This window comes from Myotis brandtii, unplaced genomic scaffold (genome assembly GCF_000412655.1).
Source record: "Myotis brandtii unplaced genomic scaffold, ASM41265v1 scaffold249, whole genome shotgun sequence".
NCBI lineage: Eukaryota > Metazoa > Chordata > Mammalia > Chiroptera > Vespertilionidae > Myotis > Myotis brandtii.
The window spans coordinates 2,137,403-2,159,998 of NW_005359430.1; the positions used below are offsets into that span (position 1 = coordinate 2,137,403).

General features: G+C 35.7%; 1 protein-coding gene across 5 annotated transcripts in view; it reads right to left on the reverse strand.

The window, feature by feature from the left end:
- Window positions 1-513: 513 nt before the first annotated feature.
- The window catches only part of ROBO1 (roundabout guidance receptor 1), a 447,031-nt gene continuing 424,948 nt past the window's right edge, over window positions 514-22,596 (reverse strand). For 4 of the 5 annotated variants that reach the window (XM_014540619.1, XM_014540618.1, XM_005867333.2 and 1 more), the window contains 5 exons: window positions 21,651-22,057; window positions 18,085-18,237; window positions 9,671-9,979; window positions 3,734-3,930; window positions 515-2,175 (listed from right to left, as the gene is read on the reverse strand). In XM_014540619.1, coding sequence (XP_014396105.1) covers window positions 2,161-2,175; window positions 3,734-3,930; window positions 9,671-9,979; window positions 18,085-18,237; window positions 21,651-22,057 — 1,081 coding nt within the window. In that variant the 3' untranslated portion in view covers window positions 515-2,160. Of the gene's footprint in view, window positions 2,176-3,733; window positions 3,931-9,670; window positions 9,980-18,084; window positions 18,238-21,650; window positions 22,058-22,596 lie in introns of all 5 variants that reach the window. The other variant, XM_005867332.2, reaches the window with a different exon arrangement.

The window sequence follows — 22,596 nt, forward strand, 5'->3', positions numbered from 1 at the left end:
CCATCTCCAGCACCCAAAGCTGAATACTCGAATAGGCTGACTTTAATGAACAATAATGTGATAAGTATTGCATTGTAAAATGTCACATGAATTTGTAACAAGAAAGCAGATAGTTACTGATAAATATTTTGTAGTTTTATAATTTACTTGTTGACAGGACACAAATGGCTCAAACTTTACAAATCTGATTTATCGTAGTCAAATCCTATTTCAGAAATAGGTTAACTGAAATTCAGATACACCTACATAAATATTTCAGAACAACCTTAATAGTAAAACCTTCCTCTCTGATCAAATGACTTTTAGGTTTTCATTTATCTTACATCTTTAAATTCAGTGGAGAAAAGGAGCATTTTTCCTTACTATAAAAAAACAAAAACCTGGTTGTTCATAAAACAGAATGTTTAACGATCTGATAATATAGTAGTGAAATGTTAAGACAGCACACCTTGTGATTAAATGGAATAGTTTGATCACACAATGAAAAAAAAGAAATCAACACAAGAAAGAATGATGTATTTGAGAACATTTTTAATAAATAATGTGACAAAATTACTTTTTTGATTACTGGATTTTCAGTATGCAAAATTATGGCTAAAAATAAGAGGCTTCTTACATGAACATAATGAAAACATTAATCACATGGATTGTTCCCTTAGTACTGCACACCCTTTCTATGTAACTTTTCAATTATCTAAGTGAACACATTTAGTTTTTGGTGAATACCAGCTTTTTTTGTGTGTGGCTCCGTTTTGTTTGGCTTTGTTTTCCAGTGGGTCAGGCCTGATACCTGTGTAGGAGTAAGTGTACATTTTTTTCTTCAAATAGCACCAATTATAAAGTCAATAAAATTTATATAATGACAAAAAAGGACCATACAGTCAGAGGGCATCATTTGGCAAATCAAAGCACATAATGCCTCTATTTGAGCTTATAAGGAAATCTTGTAAGTTTCAACATTGGCCACAACAAACTTAAATCTCTTTTTCCTTAAGTCCAGGAAAAGTAAGAACCACTGGGTTTATGGCCCACAATAAAGTACGCACGTTACTTCACCATCTGTCATCATTCAAATATTCCAAATACAAACATAGAGCATTAACAAAACAGGTTAAAAACGCTTCTCAACATTTTTTTTTCAATAAGACAAAAAAGGTTAATAGTTACAATGGTTTACAAATAAAGTTTAGTGATTGTGCTTTTAAAACCAAAAAAAAAAAAAAAGTTTAAAAAACAGTGCATTACAAAAACAAAAATCAGACTTCCTTAAGTGGCACTTCTGAAAGTTGAACTGACACTACCAGAAGAAATTTAGGCCAGTTAAGATAGGGATGTTCTTATTCAATTGGTCATTAAAAACATCCATTTGTTTGTAATATGCAGTTTTAAGCGGTTTTTGATTGAAAAATAGAGTAAGGTTTTTGCTAGGCTTACTTATGACAATGACTAGACAACCAGAGATCCAACTGGCTTCCCCCTACTTATCGAAAAGACGAACATTTCCAATAAGAATATACTTCAGTGATTGAAATGAAGTGAAAAAAAAGTATCACCAGGGGTTGCAAAGAGAATATATTTACAATGTTTCTACCCCATTCAAATTAATTGTGGTTGTTCTGCATTTGCTATATTTTTATTTTCTCCCAGGAAAGGGTGGTATGAAAGACTGATTTTAAAATCACGTGACAATGAAGTATGTTTTAATTTGCATTAGCAGTTGGTTATAGAAAGATTATATCTTCAGAGCCCTTGGCATGAGGTTGATTAATCAACTTTGTATCTTTGATCAATATTTTGCTATAAATTGGCTTGGTATATAAGCAGTGCAATGCCATATCTCAGGGGCAAAATGCAGAAGAACTATTCTGTTCCCTTCTGCTGGCTGATGACAGAAGCAAGAATTCAAATACTTCCCTTGCTGGAAGTAAGTGTAATGGTTTGTTCCAACAGAGAGAGGACTAGGGTGGTTCCTCATAGAGATAGGGATCAAACAACAACAATAAAACCCCAGTAAAATTTTTAAAAATGGTATTCCAGTAAGAGGACAATTTGTACACTCTGATTGCACTGAACATTTTATCTGGCGTCATGTGTCATCAGACATGAGGCATCTTGAGTGACAATTTTCACATTAGATCTCACAAGCCTCTCTGGTTGTCTTCAGCTTTCAGTTTCCTGTAAGAGATAAGTTCTTTTTAAGTTTGAAAATAAATCTTAGAGTATTATATTTACATGGTTTTATTCCTATGGTTTTTGTTTTTCATTCTTTCACTAGCATACATTGGAAAGAGCTCATGGCAACCGATTCATTTGTCAACTTTAATTGGTTTTGAAAGCAAATCCAATAGTTCTGTAACAAGTACCAACTGCATTCCACACAGTGTCTCTGTGTTGCGGGTGTGGTGCTGGGGAGAGAGGAGCAGTAGTAGGCTGAGTTCTCTACTCCTCCTATCCCAACTTAGCATTATAGCTAAACTTTTACTGGTTTTAAATATTGGAGTCATCTATATACTCATCTATATTCATCCCACAAAAGGGCTCTTCTTTAAAAAACAAAAAAACAACACAACATTTGAATAGCAACTTCTATAACAGTATTTGCAGGAGGAAAGTATTCTTATTCTAAACCTCAAAATCCAAGTACATTGTGCATGATGAGAAATTTAATCAAATATAATTACTTATAATTTTAATCTTGTATTATTTGAAGTTACAGTTTAACACTCCTTTAACAATATACTTGTGATTAAATATACAGTTGACCCTTGAGCAACATGGGTATGAGCTGTGTGGGTCTATCTATACACAGATTTTTTTTCAATAAATACTGTATAGGTATTTTCTCATCCTTATGATTTTCTTAATAACATTTTATTTTCTCCAGCTTAATTTATTCTAAAAGTCTAACTTATATATGGCATACAAAATATGAGTTAATTGACCGTCCATGCTATTGGTAAGGCTTCCAGTCAACAATAGGCTATTAGTAGCTAAGTTTTGAGGGGATCAAAAGTTACACATGAATTTGTTCACTGCATGGGCAGGAGGGTTCGAAGTCCCTAATTGCCCCATTGTTCAAGGGTCAACTATATCTGCAAAAAAAAAAATTGTCCTCAACTTGCTTTCTTATTAAATGGAGGAAACACAATCTTAAAATGGGAGGTGATTTTAAATATTATAAGATTGCCAACTCTGTCTGATACCTATTTATAGATTCCAACAAAAAAAGTATATCTTTGACTCAAGAAATGTTCTCTTCCACATGGAAAAGTCAGTGTCAGGACTGAAGGTGAAAAATAGTGGGCCAAATCAGCTGGATTGACCCCAGTGATCACTAGGGTGGTAGATAACACAGGCAGAATACCCTCACTCACATCATATAACTGTCACCTTACTGGGTTTTTATAACTTACTACAATACTATGAATTATAATTATTTTTAGATCAATGGTTCTTATTTCCTAAGAACATGCTTGCCATGTAAATTTCTTATCTGAATACCTGTAGATGAATATGAACACTAGATCTAAAAGGAAACTATTATTACCATTTAAAACTTTAGAATGCATTTCAAGAAAATAATTATTTTTTTTCAGAATTACAGTTTCTGGCATCACTGATATTAGGGTTTGTGATAAAAAATAACATTTCTACAGACTGATAGATGCTCCTGACTTTAAGGCTGATATAATAACTAGTCTAATGTTGAGAGATGAAAAAAAGTTATAGATACCTCTAATTCTTCATTATTATCTCCTCCTCTTTCATATCCTCCAAGAACTTGCATTTCTGCAATATTTCTTCGACCTACATTTGCTTGTTCTCTTTGTCTGCTTCCTGATCCCCTTGATGACATTGAGCTTGAAGAACTAGGATCTCTGGGATTATTGGATGTCGGAAAAGTAGGTCTACAGTAAGGTAGAATATCCTCTGTGTAATGAAATATGACAAGTGCATATGAAAATCATTGTACATCTTTGTTCTATAATGTATCACTCATGTCTATAATTCTGAATGGGGAAGCATCAATGTTTTTGAGGACTAACTAAAAACATTTTATAACAATAACGAATAAGTCAGCACCGGATTTTGTAAATGAAAATAACAAACCTTGCTGTTTTCTTAATAGGGGTTGGACTCCACTCAAAAGCTCTTGTCCACCTCAAAATCACTTGAGAACAACATCTTTAAAGAAGTAAACCAAACCTGGAGTCAAATTTGGTTTCCAGTTCTATATTTCACCATGTGATCTTGGGTTGTTTCAGGCTTTAGTTTTCATTTTTCTAAAAATACCCTCAGGAGCTTTTAGTATTCATTTGAAAACAGAAGAGACAGTAAAATACCTATGTAAACTCTGAAGAATTATTCTAGGGCACTTAATAGAAACAACGCCCAGTCTCCTCTAACTTCAAAAAACAAGCCACTCCAGATAAATATCACATGATCTCACTCATTTGTGGACTATAATGAACAACATAAACTGATGAACAAAAACAGATCCAGAGACAGAGAAGCATTGATCAGACCGTCAAATCTCAGAGGGAAGGTAGGGGAGGATGGGGGTAAGGGGGAGAGATCAACCAAAGGACTTGTATGCATGCATATAAGCCTAACCAATGGACACAGACAACAGGGGAGTGAGGGCATGAGTGGCAGGGGGGGGGGGGGGGCAATGGGGGGATAAGGACACATATGTAATACCTTAATCAATAAAGAAATTAAAAAAACAAAAAAACCCCAAACAAGTCACTCCAGTTAGCTGACGTCTCCTGAATGTCTATCTTCATACTCCTTTAAATCTGTTTCTAGTTCTGTTGATGCATCCTCCAACCGCTCACTTCGCTCCAAAGCCTGTCCACTCTACCCTTTGGACACCAAACACATAAAAAAACAACTCATCTACATGTAGTTTTGTTTTCCTTCCCCAAGTACTTCCTCTGTTGACCACATGGTATGAATGAAATCTGGTTTCCACCGAAGTTCTCTCCACAGAAAGGAGGATGGCTTGCCTGTAGCTCACTAACACCAACTCTAACTCATTGTATAAAAACATTCTCTTCTGGTGAAAGCCAAATCATATCCTTATGGAGCCTGTTAGGCTCCTTAATGCCACCTTTCTCCTTCCATTCTATTCATCACAACTTTCACTCCCGAAACAGACTTCTGACTCACTGAGGTTTCACAGTCCATGAGGACCACTTCTTCTGCAACTTAACTTCATAGCACTTGGTCTCCTATAACCTTCACCTTTTGTCCCTATTCAGCAACCTCTTTACTTCTATTGACTTTAGTTTTTGACAAACTACAATATGATAAAAGCCTTCTCTCGCTAAAAATTATCCCCTTAAGCTTGTGTGCTACATTAATTAATACCTCTTTCGTCATTGCTCAGCAAAGCTTCTTGAAAAGTAACTTGAACTCTATTGGTAGATGCAATTCCCATTCACTCTGTATTCCAGGGAAATCTACTCATGCCCACATTACTACAATGAAACAGAAAAGTCACTGTTGACTTTGATAATGCTAACCATGCTTCATTCTTCTCTGGCCTTAATCTGGAAACCACTATCAATTTAAACATTACTACTCTCTTAGCTTATGGTCCTCCTTCCTTCTTGGCCAGACTTCTGTGGGTTTTTCTTATGCAGTGCCTCTTACATATTGATGCCCTGCAGATTTCTACTTTTAGCCCAGTATTTGTTCATATAAATATTCCCACTCTGGATGATTTCATCCATTCTCACAGACTATAACCTCTTCTGGAATATAACTGTCATGAGAGTGAGTATTTTTATATGATTTTGTACTGCTATACTATCAGCTTGACATATAACAGGTCTTCAATAAGTAGTTTTGAGTGAACAGGTGAGTGGCTTTAACTACTATTTATTATGATGAATCATTCATTTATATTTCCAACCTGTGAACTATGCTCTGAATTTTAGGCTCCTACAGCCAGGTCAATTGAACATTTCCTCTTGAGTGTCCCTCATACTCAACACATCCAACAGTAATTTCATCATGCTCACTCCCCTGAGATTTATTCTTCCTCTGTATTCTCAAGCTTAGCTAATAACATCATTAATCATTAAGACATCAAAAACAACAAAAAATGGAATTATTTTAGACTTTTTCTCTTCCTTCCAATAACCTTAAATGGACAAGTCCACACATTCCAGCATATAACAAGTGAGGCTGATATTTAACTCTAAAAAGTATCTTGAATTTTCTCTTTCAATGATCCCTGTTCTCATAGTCTGGTTTATATTCTCTACATCTCCTGTCCAGGAACTGTAAATATCTCTTAACAAGTCTCTGCCCTTTGAGTTATTCCCTTCTAAACCATTTTCATTAAGCCACCATTTTCTTACAAGAACTGCAGGATCTCTATGACTTAAGCTTACATTTACCTCAAGAGTTTCACCTTTACTATCCAGTGGTACTGAATTTCTTATAGTCTCCTCAATGTACCTCAAAGCTTTTCTCTCTTTTTTTAATATTTTCTTTACCCAAGGATGAGTTTTTATTGATTTTAGAGAGAGGGAGGAAGGGAGAGAGAGATGTGAGAGAGGCACATTGATTGGCTGTCCTGACCTGGGATTGAACCCACAACCCAGGTATGAGCCTGACTGGGAATTAAATCTGCAACCTTTTGGCATACAGGATTATGCTCCAACCAACTGAGCCACCTGGCCAGCGCTGTACCTCAAAGCTTTTCATGCTGACTTTCTCTGCCTGAACACTCTATCCACTCTTCTCACCCAAGCTAAATTCCACCCATCCTGAACACTCAGCTATGTGTCATTTCTACCAGGAAAGATCAAGAAGTTTTTCTTTACATTTCCCAAAAGATTGGGATAATTGTCCCCTCTCTGGACTATCAAGTATCATGACACCATGAGCATTATACCAATTATGAATATATCTGTGAATCTATAGATAACCTGTCTCCCTCTCTGATTATAAGATCCTTGAGGTCAAGGTTCATGCTTATATATAAATTTCAGGACTAGTATGATGTTTAATAACACAGTTGATGTTTGATATAGGTAAAAATAAATTGACCAGACATTCTACTCTCTTTAATTAAAAACAATCATTTGTTACACATGTAAATCAGGGTGCCTCTTTCATTATAAATAATTATAGCAATGCATAGAAATATTAATTTAACGACACACAAAGGTCTATGGTTCAAATAAGACTTTGGGAAAGCAAGACATATAAAATAATAACTGGTCATATATAACAGTGTTTTCCATGGAAATAGGCTTCCTTATTTGTAGAGTGATTGTTCCAGTGTTCTTTCATTAGAAATATTTTTACAACATAGAGGACAACTTAATTGAATTTGTGAAGATTGATAAAAATAACTTAGTCCTTTGTTCTAATTCTGCATACACCAAGATCTTTCTGGGTTTATAAAATTATTTCCTGAAGAAAGCCAACTACTTGGGAGGGAGCTTGTTTATGAGCAGCAAATTGGTCCATACTTTCAGGAAAGATACAAATCTAATAATTTAGAGCATGACATTTCGTTTATGAATCATAACTTGGAGTATAGTTACCATGAGTCAAAAATTCAGATAATCTTTGGCTTAACTGATAAAAAAAAGTTAAGTGTTTTAAACTGATATTGTGGTGATGTCACCAAGTACTCTGTGAACATGTAGTAGAGACATCTGTCTGAAATGCACAGCTTCACTCAGCACTTCACTGCCAAGTCTGGCCCTAGGTCAAGAGTTCAGGTTTCTGTCACAGAACAAAGTGAAACTGTCCTCCATATGGAAGGAAGTTGCTAACGGCCCGGTGCCCATAAAAAACAGAACAACAGATTGATGTCTGATCTTACCAAAATATATCTATTAAAAGAGAGCAGTAAAGTGCCCTTTTAAGCTTTTTAAGATTCATTTCCCTATCACTTTTTCCTGACTCCTTCATCAATAACCTTCCTTTTCTTGTATCTCTTCCTCTAAAATGTGTTTTTCTTCTTAGTCTATAATAATGTTCACATACCTTTCCCTAAAACATTCTCACAGATTCTGCCTTCCTGCCAAACCCTTTCCCCACCTTTTTTTCTCTCCCCAACCTTCTAAAAAGAGCCTGTGCTCACCATCTCCCTTCCACAATTTCCATTCACTTTCACACCCCTGCAGTCTGTGTTTTATTCTGACTACTTCACTGAAAATAGTTCTTTTGAATGTCACACATAAGCAACGTGTTGCAAAATCTTTGTATTCTCCCCTACCTATACCGTGGGCCACCATTCACATTCCACTTTTATTTTTGTGGCATTTCATATTTCTTCCTATCTTAAAATTCCCTCCTCCATTCTTTCTAGGATATTATTCTCTCTAGTTTGGATACCTTATCTATTTTCTATCTGAGTGGGTCCTTCTCAGTTTGCATCATAGAATTTTGTTCCTGTGCCTACTCTTTAAATATGATCATCCCTGACTACTGGTGTGCACATTCTCACAGAGTATATTGTACCCATCTCTTTCCAACTTCACATCCACTTCATATAAGTAGCTTGAAATCAGCCTTTTTGGGAGTAATTACACAAAAGAAGCATATGGCTACAAATTAGGGTTTTGCTTTGTTTTCCTCCTAGAAAATTGATTACTATACATTAACCAGTATGTCGCTGTTGATAATGTGGCCTCTGTAATTCATGCAATTTTTACCTTTGTAATAGTTCTAACATCCTCTCTCTAGTTGTAACCTTTCTCCTGATCTTTAAACTTAGTTCTCTAAAGTCTTATTGATTTTTTTCCATATCTGTATTCTTGACAGCATCTTACTCTATTCAAAACTGAAATTTTTTCCCCATCACATCTATGATTTTCCCTGTTTTGTCTACATTGCTTAACACAATTATGTTCCACTAATCTTACAGGCCATCTAATTAACACTTGAGTAACTTTTTTTTCCACTCCATTATTTTATTTTAGTTTTCTATATTCAATTAGTCACCAAGTCCTATGGGGCCTATCTCTGAAATACCTATGTAGGCTGTTCTCTCATCTTTATTGCACAACTGATTTAAAACTCAATACTTTCATATTTTATATCTAGAGTATTTTCAATTTTCTGATATTTTCATTTACCTGATTCTAGTCTCTTCCTTAACTATAACATGCTGCCAGTTATTTTTCTAAAATACAAATCTGATTATATATTTTATTACTCAACATTATTTGCTGGCTCACTGCTGCCTATATTATATATCCCAAACTCTTTAGCATAGCATTCTTGGCCTTCTCAATCTGGCCCAGCCACCTTTCTAGTTTTATCTTTTGCTATGTGTCTCTGGCCCCAATATCCTATTCTCCAGCCAAACTGGAAAGGAGTGCTCACTAAACATTCAATTTCACACTTCCATATTTTTTTCTACCTATTTCCTTTACTTGCTCTTCCCTTCTCCCTATTTAATCTGTGGAAATCATGTTTTCTTTTTTTGAAATATAACTCAAGTGGCATCTAAGGAAGTCTTGTATAATGTATTAGAATGAATTGTTAAAAATTATTTGGGTATGTGCATATCTCCTCCATTAGAGAGCAAATTTCTAAATCTTACTGCTTTTCATATGGCCCTGGAGAACCTAACAGCATACCTTGCAAATATGTGTTCAATCTATATTTGCTTGGTGCTTAAATAAATCAGTACCTTGGATGAGATGAGTCTTTGCTGGTGGAAGGTCCCGTTTTGCTGCCTTGTTTCCGCGTCCTTTCCCATCATTTTGCTGTTCCTGTGCTTCTCTGGGTTCACCTGGATTTGTTCGCATTTCAGCAACTTGTCTTCCATCCAATACTTCCCTCCCCTTATAATTGCCTCCTTTTCTATCTGATGATCTGTCTGTTCTTGCTTCTATACAGGGAAGTTTTGGCACCATGACAGGTCGTACTTCCAGCTGTGCCTTGGATTGGACAGTGGGTGACTTTATAGCAGGTGGTGGCACAGGAGGAGGTGGAAGATCTAAAAAGAAATGTTTAAATACTGTAAAAGTCTGCCATTTATAAAATAAGCAAATATTAGAAATATCATTGGAATTACATTCATCTGGGACTAGAACAATTGAAGGCAACCAAGGAATAAGAAGACCAACAATTTTAATGTACTTTTTATCTAGCACAGAAATATTGATTCACAGAGCTGAGGCTTATAGATTATCTAGTCTTAAGGTAGCTAATATAGGCATAAATGCTGTAATATCCCCAACCTCCCAACCACTACAGATCTTCCTAATTGATTTCAGCATAATGTTGCTGATTCCAAATACATACCCTTAGTCCTTCAGACAACCACTTCAAATTGATTGAAGTTGGCACTTGAGTTGAGGCATATTTGCTATCTCTAATCTAGCCTAAATCCTTTCTTATTTTGAACAGGGAAACTCAACAACATGGATGTTAAATTATTTTCCAACCTCAAAGGTAGATGTGACCAGAACCAGGACTAATGTCCGCAGATTCTTAATTTCTGGCTCAGTGTTCTTTATACTGTTTCATTCTATCACGTATCTATAATCCACCATTCATTGATAGGAATCTCTTAACTTTGTATATGCAACCATAGGTTTTAAATCAAATAATCACTGGAATAAATATAGAATAATTTCATCTATCTATCTATCTATATATCATCTATCTATAGTTATAGCTATATGTTAATGTTATATATAATAGAACATTATATATAATTCAATTTCTTATATTATAAATACAATTAAAAGATACTTAAGTATAAAATTTGAAATTTAGAAAATTTATTTAAGTGGTATTATTTTTTAAAATAACTCTTATGTATACTCTAGGGAGGAGAAATATGTATCCTTATGATAGTTGGTAAGTTAGAAGAATATGAAGAGACTATAATTTTAGGTGTTTTTGGTTGTATTGTAGATGATGGATTTTGAATCCAGTAGACTATTAGGTTGTTCGTAATAGTTCATAAAAATAATAACAGGGGATAGAACTATATTAGTGGCTATTCAGATGGCTGTTCAGATGTCTTTGACAGAGATTAAGGAAGAAAAGTCAATATTATTTAATAATCAACCAAATACAGTAGGAAAGGGAAAGGAAAGAACCTATAAGACTTTTAGGGTTTTTGTCACAGTTGACTAGGTGGATGAGAGAACAATCACTGAAGATAAATAATGCAGGGATGAGGAAGCGATGTTTTATGAAGAAACACTGTAAATTCAATTTCATTTTATTTTATTACTAGTGACCTGGTGTACAGATTTGTGTACATTGAAAGGAAATTATTAGAAGGTGGCCAGAGGGGTGGGACTGGGCGAGATGGGCCAGACACACCCTGGAGCCAACCTCCTGCGGTCCCTCCCCAGTGTCGCAGAGTGAGCGGGGTCCCTCTGGCAGGTGGGGTCCCTTGGCCTGGCCTGCAGGGGTCGGGCAGAAACCGGCTCTCCCACATTCCCCCAGGGGTCCTGGAGTGCAAGAGGGCACTCTGCAAAGTTGCTGTCATACAGGGTGTGGAACACAAATGCAAGTGTGCAGTAAACCAGATTCAGGGCTGACAGTGCCCCAGCAACAACATAACCCACGGCTGAAGGTGAAATCACGTGGCCCCACAAGGAATCGGGCTCCCTCCTCTCTGGTTTCAGGGTGTGTCACCTGAGAACTGCTGCTGCCAAGTCACTGCAGCTTGTCAGCTACTGTGTTGAGAATCTGCCCCCTGGTGGTCAGTGTGCATCATAGCAACTGGTTGGATGGTTGGACACAGCATATTAGCCATATATATGTATATATATACACACACATACATATACATATATATTATTATTTTTAAAAAATATTTTTTATTGATTTCAGAGAGGAAGGAAGAGGGAGAGAGAGAGAGAAACATCAATGATGAGAGAGAATCATTGATTGGCCACCTGCTGCATGCCCCCCACTGGGGATTGAGCCTGCAACCCAGGCATGTGCCCTGACCGGGAATTGAACCATTGACCTCCTGGTTCATAGGTCGATGCTCAACCACTGAGCCATGCCAGCCGGAATGTATGTTCAATTTTAGAAAAGTGAGTAGGAGAAACCTTTGAAGTATACAGATAGAGATGTCCAATAAAATCTGAATTTCAAGAAAGGCCAAAACCAGAGATACAGAGATTTGGGAATTATCAGCATAGTTATGTTCTTTCTTAATTCATGACTTTAGAAATGGTATTTTTTTAATAAGCATAACCAATGGATGCAGACACCAGAGGGGTGAAGGCATGAATGTGAGTGGGGTCGGGGGGCAATAGGGGATAAGGGCACATATGTAATATCTTAATCAATAAAGAAAGAAAATAAAAGAAATGGTAATGTTTTTACATTTAGATATTTAATGTCTATGTGATAGAATAAATCAACTAAAACATTTATAAAACATCTATTAAATGTTTAGTATTATAAAATTAACTATAAAATTTTAAACAAAAAGTACATATTTACATGGTAAAAAATTTAAAAGTCTGTAAGATCTTAAAAGTATGACCCCCTCAAACCTCCCAACCTCCATTTCAAACACTCAATATGATTATGAAAAAATGATGTTTGACTAGTTTTTTTATAGATCATTCCAGAAATTATTTATTCATGTAAAACGGGGCTGCCAAGTCAAATAACATCAGGGAGCACCTTTTACTTCTGAAACTATGAGATTATATACAACACAGTGGATGTCTGCCCACTGATCAAAAGTACCAAAATCAAATACACAGCCTTTCTTTATTATTTAACATCAATAGAATTGTACCTCTTTTAGCTAATTGTGTAGTTGTATACAATTCCCTATATGTACATACAGCTGTATTTCTTCTTTTTAAAGTTCATATAATGCTCTATTTAATGAATATATCATTATTTATTTTGTCAATCCCTACAGAGAAATATTTAGGTTGTTTCCGGATATTTTAGTATTACTGACAATGATCTACTGACTATCATTTACATATACCAGCATGAGAAGCTATTGAATATTAAAATTTTGTATTGAAAATTCTTAATAGCAAATTAAGGGCCCAAGGAAGCATCAATTTTAACCTAGTGTTTCTCATTCTTATATTATTTAAAATGAAATTAATCCTTATTTTGTCCCGTAGGTAGGTTTAAATTTTTTTGAAATTAATTTTCTTTTGATATTATGTGCTAAAGTTAAGACATTCAAAATCATTGTAATGGTCTTTGAAAACAAAAAAAAACTTGAAGTACCATCTTATTACCAGTTGTTTTACTCAGGAATCCATTTTTAAAACTTTTATTTACATTTTTGTTGTTGTTAGTTTTCATGGCTCACCATGTTCTTTTTTTCATATAGAATAGCCTCAAAGTTTCATCTAAAACAGTGGCCAAAGTACAGCCAACAGCACTAATTTTCCCCAGATTCTAGAAATTCAAATGATTTTAGTTTTACAACATATATTGCCATTGTCACTAGTGCATGACTTTCCTCCTCTACTACTTAAAAAATAAATTTAAAAAATAATACTTAAAAAGATGTAATATCATGAAAGCACCTGCCACAGCTGCTACTTGTTTATTAAAAATAACTAAAAAGAGAGTGTTCAAAGAAAGATGATACCACATTGCTTAAAGCCAAGAAACCCAACACCACAGAGTCCTGAAGTTCAGACTGAAACGGTAAGTTGAAATGGGAAGAGGGGAAAAGTCTAATTCTGAGCACATCAGGAAGCACAGGGAAGAGTGCCTACAGTCTCATTTCTATACTGGCTGCTTCTATACACTTCAACTGGATTGCACGCAGATTATCAGGAAACTGATGACTGCCAGTATCTTCAAGTCAAAAAATGTCTGGGCTTAATAGATATCAAAACTGATGGTAATATATGACTCTCAAGACAAAATCTATTACAAGATGCTTTATATAGGTGCTATCTATAAAAAAGGTTAAAAAAAAAGAGAGAGAGAGAGAGAATCAGAGAACCCAATGGTTATTTTAAAAGTTCTAACTTCCTGTATATAATTGCTACTGTATCTAATTGATAATTATAGGGATATGCTGGGAGTTTTTATTTCTTATATAAGCAGATTACCAAATAAATTATTTTTAGGTGTTATAAAATAATAGAATCAAATCAGAGATTATCATAGTATAAATAATTCTGTATTTGATGTAGTGATAAATAGTACTTTCATCCAATTCATACCACTAATAGCTCAAATTGGATTTAACAAATGGATCATGAACCTGTTATATTTATGTCTAGGCTCTTTATATAAAGAAGCAAAAACTATTCTTTACACAAGACTCTCCAAATACCAGTATAATGCATGCAAAGTAGTATGTAGGAGCATGTGCATGCAGACAATTCTACTGCATTAACTTGCTAAGGAGACCAGCACTCTATTTACTTAACTGCCTAAAGTCCCAAGACCTTGTAATTAATGATAAATCAAGTCAAAATAATGTCATTCCAAAGAGGGTGGTGAATTTATAATTTATGAAAAGTAGGGCTAGAGAAATAATGTAGATTTGGTTTTTAAATCAAGTATGCAAATGCATTGGAAAGGGTTGAAAAGAGGGGGTGGGAAGAATCTATTAGAAAGTCCTAGAAATGCACTTATGCTTGGTTTTAACTTGATAGGATGCTGACTGATAAATATTCATATATTTTCATCCTACCCTTCATCTGGATGAAACTTGTAAGTGGCAAATTTGAAATAAATAGTTAGATTATGCCTGTCACTGTGACTATAGCGTGGAGCACTTGGCTTTGCACTGGGTTCTTCCTAGGTGCTATGAGCAAGATATGGTCACAGTGTCACCAACCAGGGGCTAGAGCGTTGTTATGGGCTAAATTGTGTCTCCTCAAAATTCCTATGTTGATGTCCTCACCTCCGGTACCTCAGAATGAAACTATTTGGATTTAAGGTCTTGAAAGAGGTAATGAAAGTAAAACGAGATCCTTAGGTGGGCACTATTCCACTCTGACTGGTTTCCTTATAAGAAGATATTAGGACACATACATACATTGAGGAAAGAAAAAGTAAAGACATAAGGAGAAGATGGTCCTCTACAAGCCAAAAAGAGAGACCTCAGAAACAAACCCTGCCAACACCTTGATCTTGGACTTTTAGCCTCCAGAGCTGTGAGGAAATAAATTTCTGTTGTTTAAGCCATCTAGTTTATGGTACTTTGTTATGGCAGTCCCAGAAAACTAAGGCTAAAAGTCCAACAGAGCTTACTGACAAAAATCATTACAAATTACTCTTCATCATTGCAGACATAGCCACACTTTATCCTTCTTCATGTAGTTTACAAAAATTCTGCAAAAAATTTATAATTTAAACAAAATTTTCTAAGTAAAGATGTTACAGTCTCAAGACTGATATATCATTTTCTGAAAAGAGTTCACATAAAAAGTCTATTGACAATAATCAAACTCATCCACCATAGTTAATGTATATTTAATTATTAAAAAGCAAAAATTAAAAAAAAAACATACCCTCCATGTTTTGCTAATAGATTTAATTCAGATTTTAACAATTGGTAGCTCTTTCAATTATATCCTCCTCCCCTTTCTCTCTTTAAAAAAATATATATTTTTGTTCATTTCAGAGAGGAAGGGAGAGGGAGAGACAAACATCAATGATGAGAGAGAATCATTGATCGGCTTCCTCATGCACACCCTCCAATGGGGACCGGAGCTTACAACCCAGGCATGTGCCCTGACTGGGAATCAAACTGCTGTGTCTGTCATTGAGTTTCTTCATGAAATAGTCTGAGTATTTTTTCAGAAAGTGCAGTATAGTAATTTGATAAAATAATTTCCGAGAAAATTACTTTTGTTTCAATGTCCATTGTTTCAATAACCACTGTTATCAGGAATATGTGCATTTCTTCTATTTGGTGCATTAAGAAGAATATGCATTTACATAATTTTAGTCATAATTTGATAAAATAATTTCTGAGAAAATTACTTTTGTTTCAATGTCCATTGTTTTAATAACCACTGTTATCAGGAATATGTGCATTAAGAAGAATATGCATTTACATAATTTTAGTCAATCAATATGCATTATGTGGTATATATAAAATAACACATAGTTTTGTTATTTTTGTCTTTACCAAATTAGAAAGCATCCAGAATTCAATTTAAGACTTGTTAGGACAATAAGCATAACTAAAAAATACTTGGTAATCAAAATGCTGAAAGGAAGTGAAAGGCAAAATTTAAAAAGTAGCTTTAGTCATATCTCCATTTTGTCTGTTTTTGTGACTGAAAAAATAAATATCGACTTTTACATTATTATATATACTATGATAATTTTACATAATCACTTTAAGAAATAAACAATTAGAAATCCAAAAATATTTCAAATTAACTTTTTGGCTTTACAAATATTTCAATTATTTCATTGTTATTTATTTCTAAAATAGACTTGAAAAAACTTGGGCGCTTCATTGTTCAGTTTAATAGTTATTATTCTGGGATTAGTAAGAATTTAAATTTAATTATTAAATATGCTGAAATAAGTACTACAGAATGTGGGACAATACATATAGATCGCAATTTTCAAGCACAGTGCAACTTAAAACTATAAATTTATGCTATGCCCTTTAAGTTGGCATTACATTATTTAAAGTATTTTTAAAAACCATCACTCAATGCCAGAAGCCTCTCAAACAAGTATAAATAAGAGGCAGAAAGAGCTACACACAGCTCTAGGCCAGATTTCCTCCCTTATGAATTCAACTTGGATGTGTTTACATCAAGGTTTGATGCTTGACCCAATTTTCAGTTAGGGGCATCGCTCTTCTAGATAATAAAACTAATACAACAGCTATAAAACTTGGAAATGCCATTAAAGGGGTCCCATAAATGTAAAAGTGCTGATAGAGTTTGGCGATTTATACCTAGTGCTGTCCCTTCACAGAGGCAAACATGCACAAAGCCACTGTAATAACCCTTCAAAAATCAGATAATATTCTGGCAGCACAGCTTTACTGACAAAAGAGTCCTGGGCAGCAGCCAGGAGGCCCAGGTGTGCCAGGTCCTGCCAGTATTTAATGCAGCCTAATATCAGATAGATGCCAGTGAGAGAAAATACTCCGAGTAAAATAGAGATAATAGCATGGACAGCCACTCATTGCAAAATTACTTGTGCTCATCATGCTGTGAGCTTTGTATTAAATTTTTCTGTCAAGTGGCAGGAATCACAGGGAGAAGTGCCTCAGAAAACCCTGCTTGTAACCTTGGATAAATATCTATAATATTAGGCTTTCATATGATAATGGCAAATGATGCCCTTTTGAAAAATTGCTGACTGGTAATGAAAGTCCTAATCAGATTGCGGTGGGAGAGGACCGGGAGGTAGGGAATGCCGCCTGTGACACCCTTCTTCCCCCGCCCCTTCAGCAAATTTAGCAAACTTGACAAGATGGGTGAGTCTGCAAGAATTTATCTTACATGAATTTCCAACAAAGCCCTTGGGGTTGTTTTAGAAAACGAGAAGGTGGCAGTTTAATAAACGCTGGGCCACCTGAGGCACTTTCATTAAAGACTTTTTTTTAGACAACATCCCAATGTTTGCATTATTCTCCTGAGCTCCCTTGGGAATACAAGCCTTAACTCTTCAGCGAGAGTCGGTACTGTATGTAAAGGCATGAAGAAAGATGATTCGCTTTGCCTCTTGGTATACAACCTAACTGTTGGTAACACTAGAGTTAGAATGAATATTCATATGAGTTAATTGTCTTCTATTTGAATGAAAAATTCCACATGGGGGAAAAATGAGAACACTTTGGAAGATTTATCAATGAATCTGATGGAATTTTATACTATACCATTATTTCAACTACATTGATGTCTACCTGTTTGATAGCTTTAAAAATATTAAAAGTATCCGTTGTTTATCAACTTATTAGAAAACTGCAAGGACCAGAGAGGCCTGACAATATACAGAAGTCGGTCATTCCTATAACTATTATAAGGCTTACTGAGAATGAATGCTTAATGTAATTTCTAATGTCAGTAGATGTGTTTTCTAGTCACGAAGAGCCGGATAGATGTGCGAGATTCATAGATGTTTTCATCATTTCAATGGACTTACCATCTGTGTAGGCTTCTCTGCGCAGATGTCCTGGCTGGTGTTTTGGTTTCTTGGCTGGCCTGGCCTTCTGCATCACAGCGGTGCTCATGTTGCTGTCCGTAGAAACAGGACTTGTGGGCCGAGGGCACTGGGATGCATGGAAGTGTCGGCGGCCTGAGAAAAATACATCAGAGCCAAGCTCATCAATAAATTGTAATAATAGTAATCATGAAAACTAGAAAGATCCCTAACTTTTAAAAAGCTTTAGTAAATAATTTTAGCAAATAATAAGATTTCTGACACTCTGCTTGCACTGTCCATTGGGAAAAATACTTTAAGGGCATTTTCAGGCTGTTCTTTTTTCCCCCCACAGTACTTTTATCCTATTAAAATTTATGGTACCTATTTATTAAAGAAAAAACATTACAATTATTTTTTGCAACAAACTGCACTAAAATTATTGCTAAATATATACTACTTAAAATTTTCATAAAACACTCAATGTTGCTTTCTCAAGGAATAGCCAGAGTCCTTAAGAAATTCATGTACTCAGAATGAACAATACTAATTAAATCTTCTATTTTAATTAAATATGTTTGTTATTCTTTGAAGGTAGATTCCCAATATCTTAATATATTCTCCAGTATCTTCTCTTAAAGGGGCCTGGTATTAAGCTAACTCAAATATTTAGACCTACTCAAAATACTCACACCTCTTTTTTAAAAAAAATATATTTTACTGATTTTTTACAGAGAGGAAGGGAGAGGGATAGAGAGCTAGAAACATCAATGAGAGAGAAACATCGATCAGCTGCCTCCTGCACACCCCCCACTGGGGATGTGCCCGCAACCAAGGTACATGCCCTTGATCGGAATCGAACCCGGGACCCCCCAGTCCGCAGGCCGATGCTCCATCCACTGAGCCAAACCAGCTAGGGCACACCTCTTTTTTATTACAAGATAGAAACTTGCAGGTTCTGGATACTTCAAATGACCCCACCTGAGACTTTTATTTTTCTCAGTAGTGGCAGAGGTGGGTTTTGATTATAGGTATACCTCAGAGATACTGCAAGTTTCATTCCAGGCCACCACAATTAACCATCACAATAAAAGGAGTTGTAATTTTTTTGCTGGTGGCGGGCCTTGCCTTCAGTTTGTAAAACACACATCAGTGAAGAGCAGCAATACATGGAACCACAATAAAATGAGGTATGTCTTTAGTTGGCTTTGGAGAGACAATATTCATAGGTACCAGGGATAACTGACTTTGGTAATCAGATCAGGTACAGGTGAGTGCTCTCATAGTCTCTGGCTGTCTTACAGAGATGTTGCATTACAGTGGCACCGCACACACATTTAATCCATCATGGCAATGGACATCTATTGGCCCTGTACTTAACCCTCACTATTTTGGTTTCTAGAAATTCCAAAGACACAAATCCAGAACTTTTTGTTGTACCACAAGAAACTTCCAACAGACCTAAACATGTTTTTTGACTATAAATAGGAGAATCCACATATAGTGAAATCAACATATTTAAAGGTGCTAAATGAAGCATATAAATAAGACATGAATGCGGCCAAGTGAGAAGCAATGTGATAGGATCATTCATTCACATTAACTTAAGTCATATGATATGCAGCACCCTTTCCTGAAAAGAACATTTTAATAGGCAGATGCCAGTGCACGTTTAGTTCATTATAATATGAGCCAAACTAAAACCAGGAGTGCTACTAAATTACGATAAGATATTATACCAAACTCTCTTTAGCTACGATGGAGACTATTACAATTCAAGTTATATATCCATGAAAAGAGAGAATTAGGGCTGAGAGTAAACCCATTGTTTATTCTATTACATAAGGCCATCTACTGCTATAGATCCTAAGGCATAAGGTCTTTTCAACTTGAATACGATGAATTTTTAACATATTTCTATGTTTCATTGATTTAATGAACTGAAACACACCCTTAATGCAATCTGAAAGCAGTAGTTTGAGATGTTTAATTTTATTTTTATAGAAGATTGAAAATAAGGAGAAACAAATATTACATATAAAATTTATATCTGTATTAGAAAAGATAAGTAGGTTTGCATCTTATTACATTGAGCAGTTACTGGGATGGGGGGAGGAATTTTGGTTGCATATAGACCTGAAATAAATATACATTCTATTAGAATAGTTTGAAAGATATTAGACATGTTTTTCTGCAACATATTTTTGATAAATAATATATAGAAATAACTTTGTGTTGTGAGTTAAATTTTCTTTGAATATATTCTACACTGATAAAAATTAATGACCAATTCAATATATGAAGAGAACATGGAAAATTACCAATGCAAAGTAAAACAAAAAAATAGCAATTCTTGATTTGTTGTGATAGTCTTTCTCTTTCTTGTTGACTATATTATTTTACTCTTGACTATCAGAAATACACACACAACATGTATATGAATGTGTATATGTATATATCCCATTCTATTAAAAAAATCATGTGATAAATGTATGATTTAAATTATTTTAGTAACTATTTACTTTTTAAACAGGGTCAGGAGTAGGAGATAAACAAAAATGGGTTAAAACATCAGAATGGATATATGGTTATTAAAAACAGGCTACTGGCAATGAAAAGGAAATATATGGAAAAATATATATGACTAGAGGCCCGGTGCATGAAATTCGTGCATCATGGTGGTGGTGGGGGGGGGTCCCTCAGCCCGGCCTGCACCTTCTTGCAATCTGGGACCCCTAGGGGAATGTCTGAATGTCCTGTGGTAATTGGACATCCCTCTCGCAATCCGGGACCGCTGGCTCCTAACCACTGGCCTTCCTGCCTACCTGATCACCCCTAACCACTCTGCCTTCCTGCCTGATCACCCCTAATCGCCTCTGCCTCAGCCCCGCCACCACGGCTTCATCCAAAAGGATGTCCGAATGACTTCTGGAAGGTCATTCAGCTGTCCAGTCTAATTAGCATATTATGCTTTTATTATTATAGATTGCTTGGTTTAACTTGGAAATTATTAGATTAACAATATTTACTTTATGTATGGGGCATATTTATGCTTGGAAATGTATGTCTATTACAAACATCTTTATATCTTTCCTATTAAATTAATATTCTAATTGAGAATGAAGAGAATGGGGGTGAAAGAGAAATAGCCCCATCTCCAATGGTAGAGTGTCCCTCCTGGATATCAATCTAGTTCTCTTGGGGAATTTCAAATTAAATGGGATAAGAATTTTTTGATGACTTTTGACACCTTAATAAAACCCCTATAATACAAACCTCATTTAATTATCTATATACCTAAATAAATAAAATATATATTTGTTATGACTATCTTAAAAATAATAACTTGCAAGGTAGCTTCACTCACATTATATGATTTATTTAATGGGGAAAACAATATTTAAAAATCCTTGTCAAGAAAAAGAATCGAGCTATGTCATATTCTTGGACTTTCGCTTCCTTAGGCAGAAAAAAAGAGAAGCGTAGTGAGAGGGCATTTCCACAGGACATTCCAGGAGATGCCCAGCCACTGATATATACACCTTGGTTGGTGAGAAGTGGTGGCTTACCCGCGGCGTCCTGCATTTGACGTCGTGCCACTTTCAGACCAGCATACTCTGCAGCTGCCGCCACCGCCTGGGCGAAGTCAGCATCGGTGAAAAAAGAGCCGTCAGAAGAGCTGACACTGGAGCGCCCGCTGGAAATGTTGTCCTCCTCTGAGGCTGAGCCCCAGCCATTGATCATGGACCCAGTGACGGAGCTCTCCAGGTCGCCAACACTGGAGGCAGGGGTCTGCTCCAGCCCACGCAACAAAAGCCTTCTGGTCTGCATCTTCGCCACTTCCATGTCGGCTTCGTCTTCTTCCTCTTCTGGCGCATCCGTATCCATATCTGAGACCAGGGGTCCTGAAATGTAGCCGTAGGTGTGCGGTGGGGAAATGGGCCGTGGCGGTGGCGGGGGGCTCACAGGCTGCCGTCTGCAGGAAGACAAACAGGTATGGCTCAGCTCCCAAAAGGATATATTAACCAAGAAACTCACAAGTATACCCATTTAATCTTCGCTTCTGTGGATCTAATTTGTTCAGAAAAAAAACAACAACTGGAAATCAGAGTATGTCTAAGTTTTGAGTTATAAGAAATTTACCTCAAAACCAGTCATTTTTAACCAAGCTGGACTATTTTTAGTTTTTTTCTTTTTTTAAAAATCCTCATATGAAGATATGTTTTTATTGATTTTAAAGAGAGAGGAAGGGAGATGGAGAGAGAGAGAGAGAGAAACATCGATTGGTTGCCTACACACTCTGCAGACCAGGGATCAAACCCACAACCTGGGTATATGCCCTGACCTGGAATCAAACCCGCTACCTTTCAGTGTACAGGACAACGCTCCAACCAAATGAGCCACACTAGCCAGGGCCAAGCTGGATGACATTTTGATTAAAGTTTAATATAAATACACTCAGCTATCTGTAAGTCTCCTCAGGCTTTAGCATATGGTTAGATTCAATTAAAAAAG